Raw genomic sequence first — 26,606 nt, forward strand, 5'->3', positions numbered from 1 at the left:
CCTTCTTCTTCCCTCCTCCTTCCCCCCTAATCCCTTCGGAGTTAATTTCTGTATGTTTGTCTAGTCAGTTTAGATTTGTAAGCTCTTTGGGGAAGAATCCATATTTCAGCTTGGTTTACAAATCACATTAAACGCCATGTACACTGATGGCCTAGTACACAAATGAAGAAATATAAACATACATAAAATGTTTGGCTGGAGTCTTTTAGAACAATCAAGATGCTCAACTTATAGTTAGCTCACAGTTTTCCCAACAGGTGACATTAACTTACAGTAAAAGGTATGATGAAGACATATAAGCAAGCTTCTAACAGATGGTACTATGATGCAATAAAAAAGGTAGGCTGCTGTCTACATCCTGGCATTCTTGCTGGAATATTTGAAAATATTTGTCCAGTCAGTTGACTGGCCTGCCAAGCCAATCTTACTTATGTTGCCTGATTTTAGGAGGTTAATATTATTAACTTGGGTTATAGGCTTGCCAAATAATTTGATTAGAAGATAAGCTTTTTGTTTCAGAATTAGGCTACACTGTGCTTTTGCATGTTCACTCTGCACTCCTCGTGTCAGCAATGTGTGTCCTCACCAGTAACTGTCAGTGTAAGGCATTGTGGGTCAGCTTCTGAAAGGCAGTAACTGTCAACGTAAGTAATGCAACATCTACACTGACATTACACTGACCTAACTACATCGACTTAAGCATTATGCCTCTTGTTGAGGTGGAGTTAAATTGGTGTAATGGGCAAGTTACATCAGTAGGAGCCCTATTTTAGTGGTTCTCAAATTGCAGCCTGCAGGTACTTGCAGCCCAATCAGCACACGGCTGCAGCTCATGCGACATCATCAGGACCATACATGTAGTATATACAGTAATTCCTCGCTTATCGTTGTAGTTATGTTCCTGAAAAATGTGACTTTAAGCGAAATGATGTTAAACAAATCCAATTTCCCCATAAGAATTAATGTAAATGGGGGGGGGGGGGTTAGGTTCCAGGGAGATTTTTTTTCACCAGACAAAAGACTACACACACACACACTCTATAAGTTTTAAACAAACAATTTAATACTGTACACAGCAATGATGATTGTGAAGCTTGGTTGAGGTGGTGAAGTCAGAGGGTGGAAGAGGATGGGATATTTCCCAAGGAATGCCTTACTGCTAAATGATGACCTAGAACAGATGAGCCCTCAAGGGTTAACACATTGTTAATGTAGCCTCTCACTCTACAAGACAACACAAATAGAGAGAGGGGAGACAGCATGGCAGACAGAGAGAGACCCTGTGTGAGAGAGAGAGAGATGCACATTGCCCCTTTAAGAGGGCAGGAGCAGCACATGGCAGTGGGGGGAGGGACAGCTGATAGCCTGCTGGGCGGCTGCTGGGGGAGCTGATGCGGGGCTGCCGGTCCACCCTGGCTCCAAGCCCTCACCAGCTAGCTCCAACCGGCTGTTCTTTCTGCAAGCAGTGGACAAAGCAGGCGGCTGCCAAACAACGCTATAAGGGAGCCACCTCATTGCCTTCCGGGAATGGCTGCTCTGCTTGGTGGAGAGGAATTATAATGATTGAACCATGTGAATTAAATGTTGCGTCTGAACAAGATGAAAGGGGGAATTTGTTGCATAAATGAACTGAGCAATCTTTTAATCTGTGGAGTCTAGCTGGAATTTGTTGGTCCTGATTACAAAGTCATTGATGACTTTACTGGATGATGAAGGTAGTCTTTTGGTGCATGTTTAGTTACAGCACTGATGGTGGTAGCAGCAGATGGCTCTGAGGTTGTAGACACTGCAGATGATGGACATTCATAACCTCTTAGGTCTAAGCTGGATTCTGAGAGAAAATAGTAATATTCACTCAGAATATTCACTCAGTGCACTGCCTTAAAAAGGCAGCTATTTGTACCAGTGTTTAAATGATATAATCTAAACCCAGTTTTGTAGGGAAAATAATAAATCTTAAGGATTATCTAAATCTATTTAAACTTTTATTTGTAGCAACATACCAAACAACTTGAAAAAGAAGTTAAATTCCTAAATGCCTAAACATTACTTTTAAACAGGAAACCTTTACCTACAATGTTTGGTAATCATAGGAACCTTGAGAAGTCATCTAGTCCAGTCCCCTGCCCTCATTGCATGACTAAGTATTATCTAGACCAAGTGTCTCAAACATGCGGCCCGTGGACTTATTTGTTGCGTACTGCCAAGCTCCCCATGCCCTCCTGCCCCCCCCCGGGTGGAAAGAGGCGGGGCCTCATGGAAGGGATGGAAAGGGGGCGGGGCCAGGGTCATATCGCACAAGGGTTGTATCTTTATATGAAAAGGTGTCAGTGATGCAGCCCTCGAGCCGATGTACTAGTCCTCATGTGGCCCTTGTGGTGATTTGAGTTTGAGATCCCTGATCTAGACCATCCTTGACAGGTGTTTGTCTAACCTGCTCTTAAAAATCTCCAATGATGGAGATTCCACAACCTCCATATGCGATTTATTCTAGTGCTTAACCACCCTGACAGAAAGTTTTTCCTAATGTCCAACCTAAAACTCCCTTGCTGCAATTTAAGCCCATTGCTTCTTGTCCTATCCTCAGAGGTAAAGAAGAATTTTTCTCCCTCCTCCTTGTAACAACTTTTATGTTCTTTAAGACTGTTATGTACCCTTTGTTTTCTCTTTTCCAGACTAAACAATCCCAATTTTTTCAATCTTCCCTCACAGGTCATGTTTTCTAGACCTTTAATGTCCACTGCTTGCATCCGAAGAAGTGGGTATTCACCCACGAAAGCTCATGCTGCAAAACGTCTGTTAGTCTATAAGGTGCCACAGGATTCTTTGCTGCGTAATCATTTTTGTTGCTCTTCTCTGGACTTTCTCCAATTTGTCTACATCTTTCTTGCACTGTGGCACCAAGAACTGGACACAGTACTCCAGTTGAGACCTAAACAGCGCAGAGTAGAGGGAAAGTATTACTTCTTGTGTCTTGCTTACACAATTCCTGCTAATACATCCCAGAATGATGTTTGCTTTTTTGCAACAGTGTTATACTGTTGACTGATATTTAGCTTGTGGTCCACTATGACCCCAAGATCCCTTTCCGAAGTACTCCTTCTTAGGCAGTCATTTCCCATTTTGTATGTGTGCAACTGATTGTTCCTTAAGTGGAGTACTTTGCATTTGCCCTTACTGAATTTCATCCTATTGACTCAGCAGGCAGCAGAGAAGGCTCAACTGGCGAAGCTTCTTTTCATCTGTTCAACAGGCAGTGAATGTTGACCACTGTTGACATCAGAGGAAAGTTCCAGCAATACTAAGGCCTTGTCTACACTATACAAAACAATGGAAGTCTACACACTGAAATGCTCCTCTTGCCAAAGTAACTCCTCTGCTATGCCAACATAATAAAAGCACCTCAATGAGAGGCATAGGGCTTATGTCAGTGTAGTTAGGACAATATAGTGTGTATATACACACTGCGTTCCTTACACGGGCTGTTGGTTGTCATTCTTGTCAATTTCATGGCTGTTCTAGAACTGTGAAATTGACAAGAAAGCCATCTCCCAGGATGTGTGGTCTCCACTCCAAGCGGGCTGCCACCCAAGGCTCCTGGCTTGGGCTGCCTGGGCTCCCTGCTCCCTTTTGGAAGCCTTGCAGTCCTCCAGGGTCCCACCTCACTGCCGGGAGTATGGCAGCCAACTGGATGCCCAGGATGGATCTTCCAGCTGAGAGCTTGGAGGTGAGACATCCTGGGCGGCTTCTCCCCTGCTCCTGGCTGGGAGCATGGAGGCAAGAAGCCCCAGGGGGCACCTGCGTGCCCAGTGGGCAGCTGTGGGGAGCTGAGAACCCTTATCTCAGTCCCTCACCCTGTCCCTCTTCAGTTAATGGAAGAGCTCCAGGTGAGGCCACGCACCACTGACAGAAGAAGGGTAGTGTGGACATCAGCCACTGCAGTAATTAATGTGGTGGCTGTAAGTTGACCTAATATAGGTCGACTTATATTTCAGGTGTAGGCATAGCCTAAATCAGGTACCCAGAGCCAGGGAGTTAAACTGGACACACTCTAAACTTGTCTGGCATGTGCTTTCTTTTTGGGCTAAAAGGCTGTCAAGGATGATTCCCCATGCTGGCACTTTGAATGCAGAAGGTGGGGGCCCGCAAGGATTCTAAAAATTAATACTGGCCCTCCAGGCTTGTATTAAACTCCCAAGGTTACAGCTTTTTTCTGACCTTGGTTGGGTAGATGCTGCCACCACTCAAGGGCAAAAACCCCTTTGAGAACCCAGGAGGCACACTTCAGAATTTCTTCCTGTGAGGTACCCTCAAGCCCTTTCACCCCTTACTCCCCGCAGGAAGAGCTGAGAAATAAAACAAAGGAAATCAGCTGTTGCCACCAGCTAATTAAATAACGTGCACAAACCTCTTAGGACACAAAATCCAATCCTGTTCTTAAAAAAGGTAAATTTTATGAAAAGCAAAAAGAAAATGTATTTGAAACTCAGGCTATTGCTAGATTTAAAAAAAAAACACTTACAATATTTCAGCATCAAGAATAACCTTCTTGAGATCTAGCTTAAAGGTTACAAGCAAAACAAAAGCATTTGGGGTTAGCACAGAGGAGTCCACAAGCCATAAAGAGATAAACCTAATAAAAAATGTGGTTTGTGCGTAATGTTAAGCTTTAAGTATTCGATCTTCATTGCTGGATGCATTAAAAATTTGTTCAGATAACTTGGTGGTAAGAAGGTAATAGCCATGTTTTGGACAGTGCCTTGTAGCTTTTGTTAAAACATTTATTTTTTGGAAAGGTTTGGTCCATTTTATTGTGTGATGGCAAAGGCAAAAAATGAGACTTAATCATTACTGCTTTATGACATACTGAAAGGAAATAAACCAAAAATGAGTATGCCCATACCTCTAACAGATGCTCCTGCCCCATTAGTGGAGATTACACACACATCCAGTTTTCTGGATGCATTATGCTTTACTGAATATCACAAGAGTTGCTTACAACAGAATATACAAAATTTCACTGATATCTTTTACCCTTTAGTTAAATCGTTTTATTGTTTTCCCAAGTGATGACCCTAAATCTTTGGGGAATGTGGTACTGATGCAATTATTAAAACTAAGGGGGAGCTGGACAGGGGGAAAAATACTAAGTGGGCAGCCTCATGAGTGACATTTTAGCTCTTGGGTAATTTACCTAGACTTGAGAGTTTTTCATGAAAGTAAAAATGAAAACACATGAACAAAGAAGCCAGAGATGTGGAGGTGATGAAGCATAACAAAATAGGATGCAGGGCACAAGGTTGGTGGAGGGTGACTGTCACGAATGGGACTCACCCCTGTGGCGCCTCCTGCTGGTTGTCTCTGGGAATTAGCTTGTCCAGCCTCTGGAGTGCCCTCTGTAGGCCAGTGTCTCACTGCCGCTTGCCCCCTGTGCCCTCCCAGACCCATTATCTGGGGTGCTGCCTCTTGGCAGTAACTCCTTTGTCTCAGGGTCTCCCCTCCCCGGGGAGCCCCCACCCACTGTCCCCACCTCACCTCAGTATAAGGCTACTGCCTGTCATTGTCTAGCCCCCGTGCCCGGGGGCAGACTGCAGTATCAGCCTACTCATCACTGGCAAGGTTGGGTTTGCCTTTGCCTGCTGCCTTTGCCTATCCCTGGGCTGCCCTCTGCAACCCCCAGTACCCGTTGGCCTTCTGCTAGGCCACAGCCTGGGGCTTTCCAGGGTGGAGCTCCCTAGCCCTGCTCCATTCATGTACTCTGCTCAGGTCCCTGCAGCCAAGTCCACCTCCTTCTACAGCTAGAGAGAGCTGCTCCTGGCTCCCAGCCTTTTATATAGGGCCAGCTGAGGCCTGATTGGGGCGTGGCCCAGCTGCAGCTGCTTCCCCAATCAGCCTAGTTAGGGTGACCAGATGTCCTGATTTTATAGGGACAGTCCAGATTTTTGGGTCTTTTTCTTATATAGGCTCCTATTACCCCTCAGCCCATCCCGATTTTTCACATTTGCTGTCTGATCACCCTAAGCCTAGTAGCTGCTTTCCTTGCCACAGCCCTCTCCCAAGGCTGTTTTATGCCCTTCAGGGCAGGAGTGGGGTAACCACCCTGCTACAGTGACCTTTAGCTGGAGTTAGTTGGCCTGCTCTTTGAGTGATTCTCTCTCTTGAGTGACATGTAGACAAGCATGGAGAAAATAGAGAAGAGAGATTTGCGAGAAAACACTTGAATATGAGGGAAAAAAACATGCTGTCCACTTGCTTAAACATCCTGGAGATACTCCAGTTGAATAAAGAAACTCCAAATCTAGAAAGCAGTTAAAAACTCCTAGTTATATGCTGGGATTTCTGGCATCTTCAAAATATTGTTTGGTTGATAATAGCCATCAAAATACCAAGGAAGCTTGGTGGTGGTCTTGTACTGAGCAGAACCAGTATTACTCGAAAACAAACAAATGCCCCTCCCCCCCCAAAAAAAGGTGTAGTAAAAAGTAGGATACAATTGTGGGCTTATAGAATCATAGAATCTCAGGGTTTGAAGGGACCTCAGGAGGTCATCTAGTTCAACCCCCAAATAAGGCAAAACTAATATCTGTTATAACCTATTAAATCTTAGATACGTTATTGATGTGATACAGTGCTACATTAAATTCTATTACAAAATTAATTAGACTGAAACTTGGCACAGAGTGTAAGCAGAGTAATAAGTCACTCGTACTTTTTATGAGACTGGTAAAGGGGTGCTGCATAGGTCTTTTGGTCTCATTATGGTGTTTATTGGTATGGAAGAGAAGAAAGTGTGTTAATCCGGATAAAAATAATTTGGAACCCAGTGAGAACTCCAGGGGACCTAGATGAAAAGAAAAAATTGTGCTGAAAAAAATGGGAAATTATGACAAAGTAAGCTAATTCTTCAGGAGGTGAAAAATGGGAAACGGTATTATGGGATGTGATAAATGAAGGTGGGGGCGGGTAGCTTTCTTTTATGGACACCCAGCTAGCCCTTTAGCTATCAAATCCCTGTTAGTAGCTGTTTTCTATTTGCTTTACCTGTAAAGGGTTACAAAGTCCGTAGGTTAAAGGAAGGAAGTGGGCACCTGACCAAAAGAGGCTAGAACTTTTTAAAATTAGGGAAAATACTTCCCCTTTGTCTGTCTGTGTTGTTCTCCCGGAGAGAAGGGACACAGCAGCTATGCTGTAAGAGCTTGGGCCAGTATGAAAAATCATCAAATCATACCGAGAAACTACTCATTTGAAACACCCAGATATGTAAGTAGATCAGGGAATGTCTAGGAAGACGCAGTTAGGTTTATTTCTTTTTATTTCTTTATGGCTTGTGGACTCCTCTGTGCTAACCCTAGGTGCTTTTTGTTTTGCTGGTAACCTTTAAGCAGGACCTCAAGAAAAAGCTATTCTTGATTCCTAAATTTTGTATTTGCTCTTTTTAAATCTAGCAATAGCCCAAATTTCCAGACGTATTTTTTCTTTTTTGTTCTTAATAAAATTTACCTTTTGGCTAAGAGGTTTGTGCACATGTTGTTTAATTAGCTGGTGGCAACAGCTGATTTCCTTTGTTTTCTTTCTCAACTCTTCCCTGGGGGGTGGGGGTGAAAGGTCTTGAAGGGTACCCCACAGGAAGAAATACCCAAATGTGCCTTCCTGGGTTTTCAAAGGGGTATTTGCCCTTGGGTGGTGGCAGCATCTATCCATCCAAGGTCAGAGAAAAGCTGTAAGTGGGGCCCCCATCTTCTGCACTCGAAGGACCAGAGTGGGGATTCAGCCTTGACATGGGAGGAGGATGCTTTTTATCATTATTGCTTAGAAAGATGATAAAAAACAAGGTTAGAAAATTGTGTAAGACTTCGGGTACATAAATTAAAGCCCACAAGCTAGCTGCTGTGGAGGCCAGTGCTGTTGAGCTGTTCACAGTGCAGTGCTGTTCACAGACTTTTATGACTAAACAGGAGACAATAATTCAGTATTTAACATTAAACAGAGTTTAAGAATTAGTGTTCAAGGAGAAGGTAATAAACAGTACGTGTTAATCTTGGCTAAAAATCAGGATGGTTAAATAAAAATATATTTCAAGTTTCTGTTTAGGGTGGTGGAAGGGTTGTTCAGGGTTGATCACACAGATATTGGAATGAAAGTGGGTTACATGAAGCAATTTTGATTAAATTTAACTTTTTTAAAAAGTATTTGAAAAAAGGTGGAATGTATCTGTGTGGACACACTAGTTAATGCCACATATATAGGCAGGTTCTGTGTATCAGTCATGCACAAATTGAGTGACCTCATGACTCTTCAGATTATGGTTAATCACGCATTTCAAGCCCAGTGGAAATGGAACTAAAGGGTAAATGATCGAGCCTTTTCATGTTAAAACAGATATCAAATAGTAAGAATAAATAACTGGTTACTAACAGGCTTACAAGCTGCCATAGACCATGATTTACACTTTGATGGGATAACTTTGGTTTAACCGTACATGTATTCTGGACTACTAACATGCATGGAAGCAGATCAATCAATATATTATGACTTCAGCTACTGAGGACAAAACCATTACTGTCACATAAGGAGTGATAGTTAACCTTTCTAAGGCCAAAGTTGACAAAACTGAGTGGCTAAAATTAAGTCCATGTTTAAATACCTAAATGGAACTGGCTTCTTTCAGAAGTGCACAACAAATCATTTCCCAGTGGGTACACCCGTGAAAATCAGTTAATATGAAAATTTTAGATTGTAGCTTTACTGTTCTGAAATATTTCAAAAATAATAATTGCCAAGTAAAATTGTCCCCTTTGAGGTATGAGTTAATGGAATTTCGGGCCTGTAATTTGAATTTTCAAAATACTGAATGTATAGTGTGGTATTAACTGTTTTTGCTGAGGTATTATTTAAATATCCAAGAGCTTCGTCAATTCTGAGTTGCAGGGCCAAGAGGGAGAATTGAAAAGTTACTTTTAGTTGCTCCTTCACAACTAACTTTAGTGTTAAGAAACCATTATAAACTTCATGAATAAAACGAATTCCCATTTCAAACTGTTTTTACTGTCATTAGTAAAATTAACAGTTTTTTAAAGTCTTTGAGAAAATCCACATACATGAAAATTCAATTCTATTGTTAAAAACAAGTAAATAATTTTAGGTTTTGGGAAGTTTTCTGTAGCTTTTTCAGAAGCAGTGTACAATTTAAATCTGTAGGTCATATTTGAGAACTTGCATAATGAAAACCCTGCCCCGTAGCCGCCCGTCGCAGCCTGAAGCACTGGGACTCCAGCAGGGCTTCCCCTGTTTTGTGGGGTATGGGGATCTCAGCCTGTTATGTCCTGTGTGGGCAGCAGGTCTGTGTGTGCAGGCTAGGGTGACCAGATGAGAGACGTGAAATATTGGGATGTGGGAAGGGGCGGCGATGGTGCCGGTGGAGCAACAAAAAAACAAACCCCCCCCCCCCCAAGAGCCAGTGGTGGAGGAAAAAACAAAACCAAAAAAACAACCAAGAGCTGTCGGAGCATAGGAAAAATTGGTGGGGGCTGAGCACCCACCAGCAGCTCCACTCCGCCCTCCCCCGCACCAGCTTGCCTTCACTCTGCCTCTACCTCCCCTGAGCGGTCTGCTGCATCCTGCTTCTCCCCCCTCCCTCCAGCACTTGCGCCGCCATACAGCTGATTAGCACAAGCCTGGGAGGGAGGGGTGAGGAGGAGGAATGCGACATGCTTGGGGAAGAGGTGGGGCCAGGGCGGGGATTTGGGGAGGGATCCAATAGGGCAGTGAGGGGGCAGGGCAGGGCCAGGCAGGGATTTGGGGAGGGATTCAATGGGGGAGGGAAGGGTGGAGTTGGAGCGGGAGGCATGAGCCCCCTCCACCTCTGCGCCAGAGGGCAAAATATTGGGACAACTCGTGTCCTGATCGACCATCGGTCGGTTCGTGGGACAAGTAAATATCGGGACAGTCTCGATAAAATCGGGATGTCTGGTCACCCTAGTGCAGGCAAGTTTGTGGTGCTGCCGCCAGGTAAGGAAGCATTGGGATGTCCTGAGCACCAGCTACAGGCATGTTTTGCATGGCTGCAGCCAAGAAAGACCTGTCCTGGTGCTTCCTCTCCTGGCTGCAGATCTGCCTGTGGTCCGGGCTCCTTCCCCTCCCCCCCCCAGCCCCTCCAAATGAATAAGTGGCATGCCTGTTGCCAATATCCAAATACCATTAACATTAAAGTCAGCCGGATGGATTGGTTCCTGGCAAAATGTTGCTATTAACATGAAGTTTGTTAATATCAGGGTTGCAGTTAAGCAACATCCACTGTAACTCAAGGTGAGCTGTATGAGCCAGTAACTGGGCAGTCTCCAAATACTTGAGTAAAACATTGGCTGCTACTTTGAGAGTATATGTGAAACTGGAGAGTGTAGAGGAGGTTGTCTGTCAAACCAGTAAGCCCTGCTGGGAGCATGAGGCTTTAAGGAGTACAATGGCAAGTGGCCGTTGCAGGAGCATTAACTACACTGGTTGAGCTATCACAAGTGCTGCTGTCTTTGAAGCTCCCCTTAGTTTCCAGAACCTAATGGTTTATTTTCCACAGTATCCATTACTGATGGCACAGTATTTAGTGGCTTCATAGCTCATTAATCCTTGTCAATTTGATGATTGCCATGGGTTGAAAATGTAGGGCAGCATCAGTGGATGATTTGGCAATAAAGAAAGATGTAATATCCATGGTAAAGCAATGTCCGCAGCCTTTTGATACCATAGACAGTGAAGGAGTAGTGACTGCGTTGCAAACCATAGCAAGTAGATGATAGGGCAGGTTTTGGGTTGCTCCCCTACTGCCCTGCTGAACATTCTCAAAAAGCATGCAGTTTCTCCTCCCTGAGGAAATTGTAAGTTTTTCAGGGCTCCATCTTGTCCAGGCTCTTGTTTCCAATGTAGGAGAGGCTGTTAACAGTGCAACTTAATTGTGTGGGTTGCAGTGGCAATAGTATGCTGATGATGCACACCTTTTTACTTAGCCATATCTGAGCTAGCTAAAGTTGTAATTCACACTACTGAGTATCTGCAGGAACGTGAAGGAAAGCTAGCTGGGTGAGTAAAACATAGTCCCTATAAAGTTATATGGCTTTGATTGTCTGGATGGGGAATGCAGCTAAAATAAATGCAAAAAGAACAGGAGTACTAACACGGCTGCTACTCTGAAACCTAAAATAAATGGGAAGGGCTCCAGTTAGATACTCAATCAGTGAGATATGGGATCTTTAATGGAGAGACTATAACAAATTTTCTGCCACGCTGGCAAATAATTATCCGTCGATGGTTTTGGATAGCTCATGTAAATCACAGTGACATTTTTCTCTAGAACTCTGGAATGGTTCCTGCTCAGACTACCAAAGCCATTGCCCATTACTAACTCCTTGGTTCTTAAGTAGTATGTGGTGACAGTTACCTGAAATATACGTTACTTTTTAATGTAAGCCAGGTAATAGGACAAAATAAAGCTTTTAAAGAAATGTAACATTGACACTGCTAGATGTTTCTAGATTGAGTGAGTCTTCTGGCAAAACTGAGAGAAGTGTGCTCATGCTGGCAATGACTTCCTCCACACAAATCTTAAGTCATCAAATTTTCAGGTTGTAAAACTAAGTATACTCAGACTTAGGTATAACAGTTCTTGTACTGGTTACTAGTATACCAGCATGAGAGAGATGAAAAGTGTTTAAGTTTGATGCTATATGCTATGTTGAAATTAATAACTTAACATCGTACAACTCATCTTTCTGGGTGAAGGGAAAGTAGTGATCTGTAAGGGGTTATAATTGTCTTGCTAGCTCAAACTCATTCATAAATATCAATTTGTTTCTATTAAATCAGCTAAAGGAGAATTTTAGTTACTGTTTCCACATTAATGTACAAGAGCTTAATTTTTTCTTTGTTTCATACCAGTTAGGTAACTTGCTTTTTCTTTTTTCTTTGGTTTTTAATAGAACGTTCAAATAAAAACTTTGGCAGATGATGTGGTAAGGTCTTCATGGCAAGTTTTATCTACAGTGCATGCTATCTTATTCAAAAGGTTGTGGACAATGAAGACTGTATTTAAAGGATATTAAATGTTTGACTAGTTGGGTTCTACAAATATTTTGCAATAATTGGGTGGTAAAAAATTGTAAATTTAATTCATAGGTGAAAATACCAATCTGTTGCAGCTATTCTTAAATCCAGTATTTTAAATGATTGTCACTGTCCACAAATACTTGATTTAGTTAAAAAAAATACATTAAGCAAAAGAGGTGCAGTTTATATATGGTTACTTGTTTCAAGTTTTGGTAAAGTAAGTCCTACAGTACTAATATCTTCCTCGCTCCCCCTTCCCTATTTCATGAAAAGTCAAGTGGAATTGAAAACTAAATTTGAGTCTTGAATCGGTTGTAAGTGTTAATTTTAGACAACTGAACTTTTAATCTATTGATTTGTTACTTAACAATATATAAAACAGTTGAACTTAATCACTATTATGAAAAAATTCTACAAAAAATACACCTGTAACCTAAATAAGCTGCTTAAGCCTGTTGTTGCAAATAGACAGTTTTACTGAGTCCATCTTCTTAAGGCTGTTTGATTCCATAAAATGTACATAAATAATGTGATTTGTTAAATGCTTGTTTGCGTTGACGTTAAAGCAGACATAACAAGTATTCCATTCTTCAGGCAGTGGTTTAAGATAACAGGTTTTCTGACTGTTAACAGCTATCAGAGTAGAATTGTGTATTAAGTAATATGGTAACAAACAGCCTTAGAATGAAGGATCACAAGATCACTCTAACTGGTTAAATGATTCTTTCTCCTGTTTTAATAATAAACTAACTGAGTATTGCATGCGCTTCTAAACCCATTCGGTTTTAGTTAAGAACCTTCATTGCAGATCACATGGTATGCTTTTACTGATGTCTGTCAAGTGTATTAAACTATGAATGGCTGTTTCTATGCAGTAAAACGATTAACTGGTTTGTGGCACTATGTGCTAATTATAAGAGACTGTACTCAACACCTAATAGAAAAGTTGGTGACAAAACCTTAAGATATTTTGTATTCCTCTGGAAAATTTCCTATGTGGAAATGTTGTGTACACCTGATGAAGCCATGATTATCCCTCAAATTTTGCAATTTCAGCTATCCTCCAAAAACCCACCACCATTCTTCAGGTAAAAGAGGATTGGGCAATTGTCTTAGAATTTATTACTGTTCATCAGAAATTGGCTAAAAGGACCATTACCAATTTATGTGCAACATATCCTTCTCCCCATTCCAACTATCTTGCAAGATTTTTCAGGCTCTAATGTACTGGTGTGTAGGTGAATCTGGGAATGGGAATTAAATGTGGTGATACAGGCTATACGTCAGTACCACTACTGTGGATTAAACTTAATTCTGAATGGGGGGGGGAATTCTATTAGAACAAGGAGTTTTAAGAATTTGTAAATAGTACAGTCTCCGATTTTTTTGGCCTTGCTACTTAAAATAACCCTTGGTATGTTTATTGCATCATGAGCATGCAATTTGATCAATAAACATGTGTGCTGCTTTCTTACTGTGCATATATAATATATAAAAATAGGAATTTTTAAAAGATATCTTTTTTTGTTTTCAGCGTGACAGATTAACAAGTTTTAGAAAATCAGCTGTAAAAAAAGAGAAACCTCTCATTCAGCACCCTGATTCTCAAACCTCTATGAGTGAATTTCCAGTTGCTCAACCATTGTTTGATGAACGTTGTATGAATTTATCAGAAAAAGAAGTTATGGATCTCTTTGAAAAAATGATGGTAAGCAATTTGCTAAGTTTTTTACTTACATTTCAAAACTGTTGAAACACATGAAAATTTAAGATGTCAATAAATAATTCTTCCACCTTACTTTGAAATTTGAAACTTTGGCTGTGGAGCTGCTTTTATTGTGAACCACCAAGACATACACTAGCCTGTTCATACAAAAGACAGCTATTTAATTTTATGAGCTACATAATCTGTCACTTGACTGAATAATCAGTAAAGCTTGCCTGAGTGCATGGCATGTTCAAGAGTTGCCTAATTCAGGTCTTCAGAGTACTACAAAAGACTTGAAAAATGAGAAGAAATTGAGATTTCTATCCTTGACAAATAACTGTTTTAAATAATCTTCAAATAAGAACGGCCGTACTGGGTCAGACCAAAGGTCCATCTAGCCCAGTATCTGTCTACCGACAGTGGCCAATGCCAGGTGCCCCAGAGGGAGTGAACCTAACAGGCAATGATCAAGTGATCTCTCTCCTGCCATCCATCTCCATCCTCTGACGAACAGAGGCTAGGGACACCATTCTTACCCATCCTAGCTAATAGCCATTTATGGACTTAGCCACCATGAATTTATCCAGTCCCCTTTTAAACATTGTTATAGTCCTAGCCTTCACAACCTCCTCAGGTAAGGAGTTCCACAAGTTGACTGTGCGCTGCGTGAAGAAGAACTTCCTTTTATTTGTTTTAAACCTGCTGCCTATTAATTTCATTTGGTGACCCCTAGTTCTTGTATTATGGGAATAAGTAAATAACTTTTCCTTATCCACTTTCTCAACATCACTCATGATTTTATATACCTCTGTCATATCCCCCCCCTTAGTCTTCTCTTTTCCAAGCTGAAGAGTCCTAGTCTCTTTAATCTTTCCTCATATGGGACCCTCTCTAAACCCCTAATCATTTTAGTTGCTCTTTTCTGAACCCTTTCTAGTGCTAGAATATCTTTTTTGAGGTGAGGAGACCACATCTGTACACAGTATTCGAGATGTGGGCGTACCATGTATTTATATAAGGGCAATAATATATTCTCAGTCTTATTTTCTATCCCCTTTTTAATGATTCCTAACATCCTGTTTGCTTTTTTGACCGCCTCTGCACTCTGCGTGGACATCTTTAGAGAACTATCCACGATGACTCCAAGATCTTTTTCCTGACTTGTTGTTGCTAAATTAGCCCCCCATCATGTTGTATGTATAGTTGGGGTTATTTTTTCCAATGTGCATTACTTTACATTTATCCACATTAAATTTCATTTGCCATTTTGTTGCCCAATCACTTAGTTTTTGTGAGATCTTTTTGAAGTTCTTCACAATCTGCTTTGGTCTTAACTATCTTGAGTAGTTTAGTATCATCTGCAAACTTTGCCACCTCACTGTTTACCCCTTTCTCCAGATCATTTATGAATAAATTGAATAGGATTAGTCCTAGGACTGACCCTTGGGGAACATCACTAGCTACCCCTCTCCATTCTGAGAATTTACCATTAATTCCTACCCTTTGTTCCCTGTCCTTTAACCAGTTCTCAGTCCATGAAAGGACCTTCCCTTTTATCCCATGACAGGTTAATTTACGTAAGAGCCTTTGGTGAGGGACCTTGTCAAAGGCTTTCTGGAAATCTAAGTACACTATGTCCACCGGATCCCCCTTGTCCGCATGTTTGTTGACCCCTTCAAAGAACTCTAATAGATTAGTAAGACATAATTTCCCTTTACAGAAACCATGTTGACTATTGCTCAACAGTTTGTTTTTCTATATGTCTGACAATTTTATTCTTAACTATTGTTTCGACTAATTTGCCCGGTACCGACGTTAGACTTACCGGTCTGTAATTGCCAGGATCACCTCTAGAGCCCTTTTTAAATATTGGCGTTACACAATAGCACAGTTACAGCAATACTAGAAGTTTATTACTGCTTATGTGACTATTATGAAAGGGTTATGTGATCTCTGAAAAAGACTGAAGGCCTTACTAATACAAAAAGACTTTTTAGTGTTATTTGTATATACATTTTCTTCAGGGTCTTATGGTTTTGTGTATAAACCTTAATGTGTTGGGGCCTATGATAAGTGACATTTATAGCAAAATTACTACAATCATGCTTCTTAGTAACGTAGAAACCTGCGTTTAAAAAAAATAAGTATGCATAGCTTATGTACATCAGAGGTAATTGTATTCACATACAATTTGCTGCAGAAGACCATGGTTTGCTTTGTTTCATAGATTTTTCTCAGTTCCAATTTAACTCACATTTTCTTAGAGCTACTGAACAACTGTCTACGTACAACTTCTGTATGAGTGTTACAGATGAGTGAGGATTTTTAACCCTTTTGAGCATGTATATTGAATTAGGCAATCTAATTAGGAGGGAGGGATAGCTCAGTGGTTTGAGCATTGGCCTGGTAAACCCAGGGTTGTGAGTTCAATCCTTGAGGGCGCCACTTAGGAATCTGGGGCAAAAATTGGTCCTGCTAGTGAAGGCAGGGGGCTGGACTCGATGACCTTTCAAGGTCCCTTCCAGTTCTAGGAGATTGATATATCTCCAATTATTACCTTTTTATTATCTTTTAATTCCTTTCCTTAGGACTGACTATTCTTTCAGAAAGCTTGCAAGTGGCAGAGTACTGTTGGAACAAATAAGTAGCAGAGGGTGTTTATTGTTAATACACTGCCGCTTTGATACCTAAATAGGCTCAGGAGAATCTCTGTGGGAGGATTTCAAATTTTCCAGATCAACTCCAGTGAATGTAAATCATTGTTTTCAGAAAATGTGCATGAAAGAATCAGATTTAATGCTTTAAATGACTAAGCACTTTACTCTAAAGAGGCATTGAGAGGAATAGGTTCTTTGTGATGGCTCATTTTGGTGAGCAGATTCAGTCAACTGACTTAAACTAGTTGTATTTTAAGAGCTCTCAATTGAAGTTGAAAGCATAAAAATCTAACAGTTTGCTACTACCACAAGTAATAGATAATTATGACCTACTAGAGACTCTTAATTTACCAACTGAGAACAAATGAGATGCTAAAATGTGATAACGTTTTGCGGGAGCATAATAGAAAGTTAGCTTAGTTTTTAGAATATTAAGCAACACCAGCACATAGAAGCTTGAGTCTGTGGTGTGCCAGTATAAATTGAACAGAAGCAACATGTATTCATGTTAGGAAGGTGAAAATATTTTTTCATTCCAAAGTCTTAATATAATTTTTGATTGCATCTGAATTTTTACAAGGGTTATTCCCTTTTCAGAAAAGGTTATGCTTACCTTCATGGCACCACATCTATGTAAGGGGAGCTGCCATGGCTTTGAGCTCCTTCTTCTGTGATCCAAAACACATTCATATACAGGTGTGAACATAAATTAGGCTTGCTTTATTACAGAGTGATTGTTAATGCAATCAACTATAGATTAAACTAAGATCAGTACTTAAAGCATGAATAAGAAAGTAAACCCATTTGTTCATGTCTGAGTATCACTGATGACATAGCAGAATGAAATGCTCAGGGAGATTAGCCCTGTGGAAGCTTGCAACACCAGACAGCTACCGGTCAGTCGGGCATCAATTTGGAGTGGGCAAATCTACTGTGGGGGCTGCTGTGATGCAAGTAGCCAAGGCAGTCAAAGAGCTGCCGATATCAAGAGTAGTGACTCTGGGAAATGTTCAGGTCATAGTGGATGGCTTTGCTGCAACGGGGTTCGCTAACTGTGGTGGGGCGATAGATAGAACCCATATCCCTATCTTGGCACCGGAGAACCAAGCCAGCGAGTACATAAACCGAAAGGAGTACTTTTCAATGCTGCTGCAAGCACTGGTGGATCACAAGAGATGTTTCACCAACATCAACTTGGGATGGCCGGGAAAGGTACATGATGCTCGCGTCTTCAGGAACTCTGGTCTGTTTCAAAAGCTGCAGGAAGGGACTTTCTTCCCAAACCAGAAAATAACCATTAGGGATGTTGAAATACCTATAGTTATCCTTGGGGACCCAGCCTATCCCTTAATGCTATGGCTCATGAAGCCATACACAGGCAGCCTGGACAGTAGTCAGGAGCTGTTCAACTATGGGCCGAGCAAGTGCAACATGGTGGTAGAATGTGCCTTTGGACATGTAAAAGCGCGCTGGTGCAGTTTACTGACTTGGATTGACCTCAGTGAAACCAATATTCCCATTGTTATTACTGCTTGCTGTGCGCTCCACAATATCTGTGAGAGTAAGGGGGAGACGTTTATGGCGGGTTGGGAGGTTGAGGCAAATTGCCTGGCCACTGATTACACACAGCCAGACACTAGGGCGGTTAGAAGAGTACAGGAGGGTGTGGTGCGCATCAGAGAAGCTTTGAAAACCAGTTTAATGACTGGCCAGGCTATGGTGTGAAAGTTCTGTTTTTCTCTTCAATGAAGCCCTTCCCCCCCGCCGCGCCCTGGTTCACTCTACTTTCCTGTAAGATAACCACCCTCCCCTCCCCTCTTGATCACCGCTTGCAGAGGCAATAAAGTCATTGTTGCTTCACATTCATGCATTCTTTATTAATTCATCACACAAATAGGAGGAAAACTGCCAAGGTAGCCCAGGAGGGGTGGGGTGGTGGATGAGGGGAGGAGGGAAGGACAAGGCCACACTGCACTTTAAAACTTAAAAACTTATTGAAGGCCAGCCTTCTGTTGCTTGGGCGATCCTCTGGGGTGGAGTGACTGGGTGGCCGGAGGCCCCCGCACCGCATTCTTGGGCGTCTGGGTGAGGAGGCAATGGAACTTGGGGAGGAGAGCTGTTGGTTACACAGGGGCTGTAGCGGTGGTCTGTGCTCCTGCTGCCTTTCCTGCAGCTCAGCCATATGCTGGAGCATATGAGTTTGATCTTCCAGCAGCCTGAGCATCGACTCTTGCCTTCTGTCAGCAAGCTGATGCCACCTATCGTCTTCAGCCTGCCACTAAGGGCAGGTCTACACTAGGGGGGGGATCGATCTAAGATACGCAACTTCAGCTACGTGAATAGCGTAGCTGAAGTCGAAGTACCTTAGATCAAATTACTTACCGTCCTCACGGCGCGGGATCGACGTCCGCGGCTCCCCATGTCGACTCCGCTACCGCTGTTGGCGTTGGTGGAGTTCCGGAGTCGACAGGAGTGCGTTTGGGGATCGATATATCGCGTCTAGATGAGACGCGATATATCGATCCCCGAGAAATCGATTGCTACCCGCTGATCCGGCCGGTAGTGAAGACGTACCCTGACTCTCTTCAGCCCGCCATCTCTCCTCGCGTTCATATTGTGCTTTCCTGCACTCTGACATTGTCTGCCTCCATGCATTCTGCTGTGCTGTCAGTGTGGGAGGACAGCAGGAGCTCAGAGAACATTTCATCCTGAGTGCGGTTTTTTCACCTTCTAATCTTCACTAGCATCTGCGAAGGAGAAACATTTGTAGCTGGTGGAGGAAAAGGGAGAGTGGTTAAAAAGACACATTTTAGAGAACAATGGGTACACTCTTTCACGTTAAACCTTGCTGTTCACATTACACAGCACATGTGCTTTTGTTACAAGATGGCATTTTGCCTCTTGTATTGAGGGCCTGCCGGTTTGGTGTGAGAGATCACTCACACTTCACCGCGTGGCTAACAGTGGGGAACATTTCTGTTCAGCCAAACAGCCGAGCAGGAGCGGGCACCTCTGAATGTCCCCTCAATAAAAGCACCCAGTTCAACCAGGTGACCATGAATGATATCACTCTCCTGAGGATAACACAGCGAGATAAAGAATGGATGTTGTTTGAATGCCAGCAAACACCGGGACCATACGCGGCCATGCTTTGTTATGCAATGATTCCCGACTACGTGCTACTGGCCTGTATGATACTTATGGAGATGTCCCTGGAGGATTTCCGCGCCATCCCCATATATGTTAACAGACATTTCCAGTAGCTGTACTGGCTGCGAATGCCAGGGCAAATTGATCATTAAACATGCTTGCTTTTAAACCATGTGTAATATTTACAAAGGTACACTCACCAGACGTCCCTTCTTCGCCGTCAGGGTCCGGGAGCCTGCCTTGGGTGGGTTCGGGGGTTACAGGCTCCAGGTCCAGGGTGAAAAACATATCTTGGCTGTTGGGGAAACTGGTTTCTCCACTTCCTTGCTGTGAGCTGTCTTCAGTCTCGTCGTCATCATCTTCCTCATCCCCAAAACCTGCTTCCGTGTTGCGTGATTCTCCATTGATGGAGTCAAAGCACAGGGTTGGGGTAGTGGTGGCTGCACCCTCTAGCATGGCATGCAGCTCATCATAGAAGCGGCATGTTTGGGGCTCTGATCTGGAGCGGCCGTTTGCCTCTCTGGTTTTGTGGTAGGCTTGCCTTAGCTCCTTAATTTTCATGCGGCACTGCTGTGCATCCCTGTTATAGCCTTTGTCCTTCATGCCCTTTGAGACTTTTTCTAATGTTTTGGCATTTCATTTACTGGAATGAAGTTCAGCTCGCATGGATTCGTCTCTCCATAGGGCGAGCAGATCCCATACCTCCCGTTCGGTCCATGCTGGAGCTCTTTTGCGATCCTGGGACTCCATCATGGTCACCTCTGCTGATGAGATCTGCACTCACCTGCATCTTGCCACGCTGGCCAAAAAGAAAATGAGATTCAAAATTTCACGAGCCTTTTCCTGTCTACCTGGCCAGTGCATCTGAGTTGAGAGCACTGTCCAGAGCGGTCACAGTGGAGCACTCTGGCATAGCTCCCGGAGGCCAGTACCGTCTAATTGCGTCCACACTACCCAAATTCGATCCAGCAAGGCCGATTTCGGTGCTAATCCCCCGTCGGAGGTGGAGTAAATGATTTAAAGAGCCCTTTAAGTCGAAAAAAAGGGCTTCGTCGTGTGCACGGGTCCAGGCTTAAATTGAGGTAAGGCTAATCGACCTAAAATCGTAGTGTAGACCAGGCCATAGATGAAAAAGATATGTTGGGAAAGAGTCAATGTGGCTCTTGTAAAGGGAAATCATACCTCACCAATCTATTAGAATTCTTAGAGGGGGGTCAACAAATGTGGACAAAGGTGATCCAGTGGATATAGTGTACTTGAACTTTGACAAAGCCTTTGACAGGGGCCCTCACTAAAGACTCTTAAGCAGAATCACTAGTGATGGAATCAGAGGGAAGGTCCTCTCATGGATCAGTACCTGGTTAAAAGACAGGAAACAACGGTTAGGAATAAATGGTCAGTTTTCAGAATATAGAGAGGTAAATAGCATTGGTCCCAGTATAAATCCCTGTTCAACATGTTCATAAATGATCTGGAAAAAGGGGCAAATAGTCAGGTGATACATTTACAGATATAAAATTACTCAAGACACTTAAGTTGAAAGCTGACTATAAGGAGTTACAAAGGAAACTCAGAAAACTTGGTGTCCGAGCAACAAAATGGTAGATGATATTCAATATTGGTAATTACAAAGTAATGCGCATGGAAAACATCCCAATTATGCATACAAAATGATGGGGTCTAAATTAGCTGCTGCCCCTCACAAAGAGATCATGGATTTGTTCTTAGAGTGCTTGCTCATATCAGTTCCAATTATGTGTGCACACACTTTGTGCACGGCCGTTGGAGAATTTTTTTCCATATGAGGAGAGATTAAGAAGACTGGGACTAGTGTGATGGGATCCCCCTGGGGTGCAGCCTGGGACCGGGATGCAGCCTGGCACTGTGCTCCCTGAACTCTCCTCAGCCGGGGCTGTCTCTCTCAATGCCTTGCTAGTGACCAGCAGCAACCCCTCCAGGAGCTGCGATCACTCAGCACAACTGCGTGTGGAGCCCCACACCCAGCTAGATTGCATGAATGCTCCCAGAGCATGAATCACACAGAGAAAGGCACCAGCCAAATACCCCCAGTTCTCAGCACTGTATCCCAGGAAAGGGCAGTGCAGATTTATTAATTGGTTCACTTCAACAATGGAAAGTGGACATACACCAGCCTTTGCAAACCTGAGTAGATTTGCCCCAGACTTCATACAAACTCACTGGTAAAGATAAACAATTAAACAACTGTATTGACTATAAAAGGTAGAATTTTTAGGTGATATTAAGTGATAGGCAAAAAATCAGAATGGTTACCAAAATAAAATAGAAGCATGCAGTCTAAACTCTCAACTCTATTAGATTGGGCAACATCTAGATGAAGCAGTTTTTCTCACCCTACTGGATATTGCAGTCCTTAATATACAGGTTTGTTCCTTAAACCTGGGCCATTCTCCTCTGTTGGAGTCTTGTCTTCTTCTCAGTGTCTTAGTTGCTTTCAGAACATGACGGGCAGGAGAAGGGCCCAGTATGTGTCCACTCTGTCTGTCTTATACTCTCAGTCCATGTGCTTGGGGAGCACAAGTCCAGGCATGTTTGGGGGGTATTGCTGAGTCCCGCCAAGCAAAGTTGAGCAATTCCTCTGGTGTGGCCTCATGCATGTGAGTCATTGCATTGTAGCTCTCTTGCTGGACAATGGCTGTTGATGGGTTATTTGACACCCCACCCGGGCGTTGGTTACTTTCCTTGCTGTTGCCTCTGGGGAGTTAATACTTGGCTGATTCCCCAACTTAAAATATCTTTTAGTGACCACCATAGAACACAATTCTCATAACTTCATATACATTAATGATACACATATATGGATAGAGAAATGCCTTTCAGCAGATCACAACCTTTCTCCTGATACCTTACAAGGCATGCTTTTTATATAAGATCACAATTATATGAAAATGAAGAATATGGGGGTTACAGTACGCTCCCCGAAGGTATAGACTGTCACAACTAGTCAGCTTGGAAAAGTGACAACTAAGGCAGGATATGATAGAAGTATATAAAATCGTGATTGATATGGAGAAAGTAAATAGAGAAGTGCTTACCCTTTCATATAACACACGAACGAGGGGTGTAATGGAATTATTAGGCATCAGGTTTAAAACAAGGAAAAGGAAGTACTTCTTCACACAATGCACAGTCAATCTTTGGCACTCGTTGATTGGGGTTGTTGTGAAGGCCAAAACTATAACTGGATTCAAAAAAGTATTATATAAGTTCATAAAGAATAGGTCCATTAATGTCTATTACTTAGGACAATCAGGGATGCAACCCTATGCTCTGGGTGTCCCTGGGCCTTTGACTGCCAGAATCTGGTATTTAAGAATAGGGGATGGATCATCGGATAATTGCCCTGTTGAGTTCATGCCCTCTGAAGTATCTAGCATTGGTCATTGTCAGAAGACAGGATACTGGATCTTTGGTCTGACCAAGTATGGCCATTCTTATGTTTTGGAAGTCAGCTTGGGGCATTCCAATGATAGACCTGTTCACAACAAAGGACAACAGGTAATGCCTCTGTTCTGCTCTGAGGGCCTCAGTCTGGCCTCCCTGATGAACACCTTCCACCTGAGTTGGTAGTTGACTCTCCTATATGCTTTTCCTCCAATTTTGATAAGTTCACAGATCATGCTTCAGTTGAAACTGGGTCAGGCCAAACTCATTCTCTGTGGCCATGCATGGCTGAAGCAATGTTGGTTTCCTAACTTCTTTGCGCTGTCAATTCAGCCTCCCATACACCTTCCTATCCATACTTACTTGCTCAGACAGAATTATGATTGCACGTTGTATCCTGTGCTCAGCGCCTTGCATTTCGCGGCATGGCTGCTCTGTGTTTGAAAGAGGAGAAAGAGCATTGTTCGGCGGCTATTCAATAGGTCCTACCCAGTAGTAGAAAACTTTCCACCAGAATGGCCTGTTTGGTAAAATGGAAGTGGTTTTGGCCTGCGGAGTTCAGCCAACTGTGACTTGTATCCAGAACATCTTGGAGTATTTGCTGCGTTTTCAGTCATCAGGCCTTATGATTTGCCACTAGATATGACCTCAGTGAGCTATCTGAGCCTTTCATCTGCCCATTCATAGAAGATCAGTATTTTCTAGTGCTACGGTAGTGATATTCTTAAGAAGAATTCTTCATCTCCATCTGCTGGTGTGGAAAAATATTCCCTTGTGAGACCTTAACTCAGTCTTGGTGGCTCTGATGTGATTTCTATTCACGCCTCTTGCATCCTGTCCCTTTTCTCTCGTGTCAAAAACTACATTCCTCATGACAATAACACAAGCAAACAGTGTGTGAGAATTGCAGGCTTTGATGGTGGAACCTCCTTATACACAATTCTCCAAGGTTAGTGACTTTGTGGCTTCACCCAAAATTTGTGTGTAAACTGGTCTGTTTCATTTGTACCAGACCTGTGTCTTTTCCTAAGCCTCATTCATACGTGGAGGATCAGTGCCTTCATATGTTAGATATCAGATGACGTCTGTCCTTCTACCTTGGCAGGACTAAACCCTTTTGAGCTTTACTTCATCTGTTGGTGTCGTATGCAGATCGTGTAAAGAAACAGGTAGTCTCCTCACAGATGATCTTTAAGTGGATAACTTGTTGCATCAAGACTACATCCAAAACTGCTTCAGCTACCCCCCTCAATGGGTGTGGAGCCATTCTACAAGAGTGCAAGCTACGTCCGTGATGTTTTTGAGTGACAGCTGAATATTGGACATTTACAGGGATGCCACGTGGTCAGCGATACATAAGTTTCTGTACCATTAAGCCATTACCACTGTGACGATACCTCCCATAAGGCTTTATGGAAATATGCTTAGAATGTGTTTTATGCTACATATGCCATGTAACATATCTCAAAGGTTATGATCTACTGAATGTATTAATCCTATTTGTATGCATGTATCATTTTTGTGTTCAAAGTTATGAATGTTATGAATGTTGGTTGTGTGCTGGCTTGATTTCTAAATAACGTTAGTAGAGCATTTGGTCAGTTTCTGAAGAAAGGAATATTGGAATTAAGTACCTAATCAAGAAACACTTAGAGGACAATGGATCTTGGAATGCTCCAATCCACATAAAAAGTCTACTTGAGGACGTTCAAGGTAGCATGAGAACAATGGATGCTACCTGTAAAAACTGTGAGTCATGCATGGACATGTGACTTGCTCCGGTGACTCCTAAACTCCATCTTGGAACTGGACTTTGCATAAGAGTGAGGAGGGGGTCTCCACCCACAAGAGAAAGTCTATTTAAACCCCGGGGAGACCCCTCCATTTGGTCTTCAGCTGGCTAAAGAGGGAGCCTCTCCACTGCCCAGGATACTTGAAAGAAACTGGAACAAAGGACAGTAACTACAGGGGGTGTGAGTGGTTGCTGGACCCAGGCTAAAAAGAGATTAGTCTGTAAAATGGAGCATTCTGGAACTGGTGAGGATCTTATGTGTATTCAGTTTGATTAGACATAGATTTGTGCATTTTATTTTGCTTGGTGACTTACTTTGTTCTGTCTGTTACTACTTGGAACAACTTAGATCCTACTTTCTGTATTTAATAAAATCACTTTTTACTTATTAATTCAGAGTATGGATTAATAGCTGAGGGAGCAAACAACTGTGCATATCTCTCTATCAGTGTTATAGAAGGCGAACAATTTGTGTTTATCCTGCATAAACTTTATACAGGGTAAAACGGATTTATCTGGGTTTAGAGACCCCATTGGGAGTTGGGCATCTGAGTGTTAAAGACAAGCACACTTCTGATAGCTGTTTTCAGGTAAACCTGAAGTTTTGGGGCAAGTAATTCAGACCCTGTGTCTTTGTTGGAGCAGACGGGAGTGTCTGGCTCAGCAAGTCAGGGTGCTGAAGTCCTGAGCTGGCAGGAAAAACAGGAATAGAGGTAGTCTTGGCACATCAGTTGGCAGTTCCCAGGGGGGTTTCTGTGATCCAGCCTGTCACAACCACTGCGTCAAGAGCAGATGCAAACGTAGGGAAGGCAATCCTTGTCCAAATAGGTGACTCACAAGCAGAGTCTAAGTGGAATACATGTCTGCATCTACTCAAAAAACAAATGGTTACTTCTTGTAACTGTATTTCTTTGAGATGTGATGCAGACACATATTCCACGATTCACCCTCCATCCTCTCTGTTTTGAAATCTAGTCTCTGGGCATTGGGTGCGAAGGAACTGATGAGGGTGGTCCGGGCAGTGCTGCCTCATATAGGCGGGGAAGGGCTAGGGCCATGAGGCGCAAGCACAGCCTCCACCCCATGTGTATTGTTAAGCAACATTTTTTGGCTCCAGGGTGCTGGGCATGCGCACACACCTAAGTGGAATTTTGAGTAACAGTTACAGTAAGTAGCTGTTTCTTCCCTTTGGGCTGGTCCACACTAAGAATCGGGGTCGAACTAGGGTACGCAAATTCAGCTACGTGAATAGCGTAGCTGAATTCGAAGTACCCTAGTTCGAACTACTCATCCGTCCAGACGCCGCGGAATCGAAGTCCGCGGCTCCAAGGTCGACTCCGCCACCGCCTTTTGCAGTGGTGGAGTACCGGAGTTCGAACTCCGAGAAGTCGAACTCACCGCGTCGACCCGGCTCGTAAGTGTAGACTAGCCCTTTGTAGTGGAGCTTGCAGCTCTGACAAAGGAGAAATGAATTTGAGGAATCAGCTATGTGAACATATTAGGGCTTCCTGTGCCTCGGAATAGGAGATGCAGGAAGATAAGAGGAGTCTGGATGGCTGGGGAAGCATATACTAGGCTAGGATGAAGGGATTCCCAAGGCTTGGAGGAAGAATGACCTAGGATGAGGAAGCCAGGAATGCAGTATGTGCAGGGGCTTGATGCTGGGTTTGTAAGTTTGTTTCCCTCCTAGTTGTCTTACAGCCTTCCAGACCATCTAGTGAAGGCTCTCAGCTTGGATCCTTATTTTAGTAGCTTTTCCATACCCCTTATTCTCAAGCTACTG

At 42.8% G+C, this 26,606-nt stretch overlaps 1 protein-coding gene across 3 annotated transcripts in view; it reads left to right on the plus strand.

The window, feature by feature from the left end:
• Positions 1–26,606, plus strand: part of DIAPH2 (diaphanous related formin 2) — an 834,834-nt gene that overhangs the window by 24,848 nt on the left and 783,380 nt on the right. For 2 of the 3 annotated variants that reach the window (XM_045029932.1, XM_045029930.1), the window contains exons 2-3: positions 11,967–11,999; positions 13,628–13,801. In XM_045029932.1, the coding sequence (XP_044885867.1) occupies positions 11,967–11,999; positions 13,628–13,801 (207 nt within the window). The remainder of the gene's footprint in view (positions 1–11,966; positions 12,000–13,627; positions 13,802–26,606) is intronic. The other variant, XM_045029931.1, reaches the window with a different exon arrangement.

This window comes from Mauremys mutica, chromosome 9 (assembly GCF_020497125.1).
Source record: "Mauremys mutica isolate MM-2020 ecotype Southern chromosome 9, ASM2049712v1, whole genome shotgun sequence".
Taxonomy (NCBI): domain Eukaryota; kingdom Metazoa; phylum Chordata; order Testudines; family Geoemydidae; genus Mauremys; species Mauremys mutica.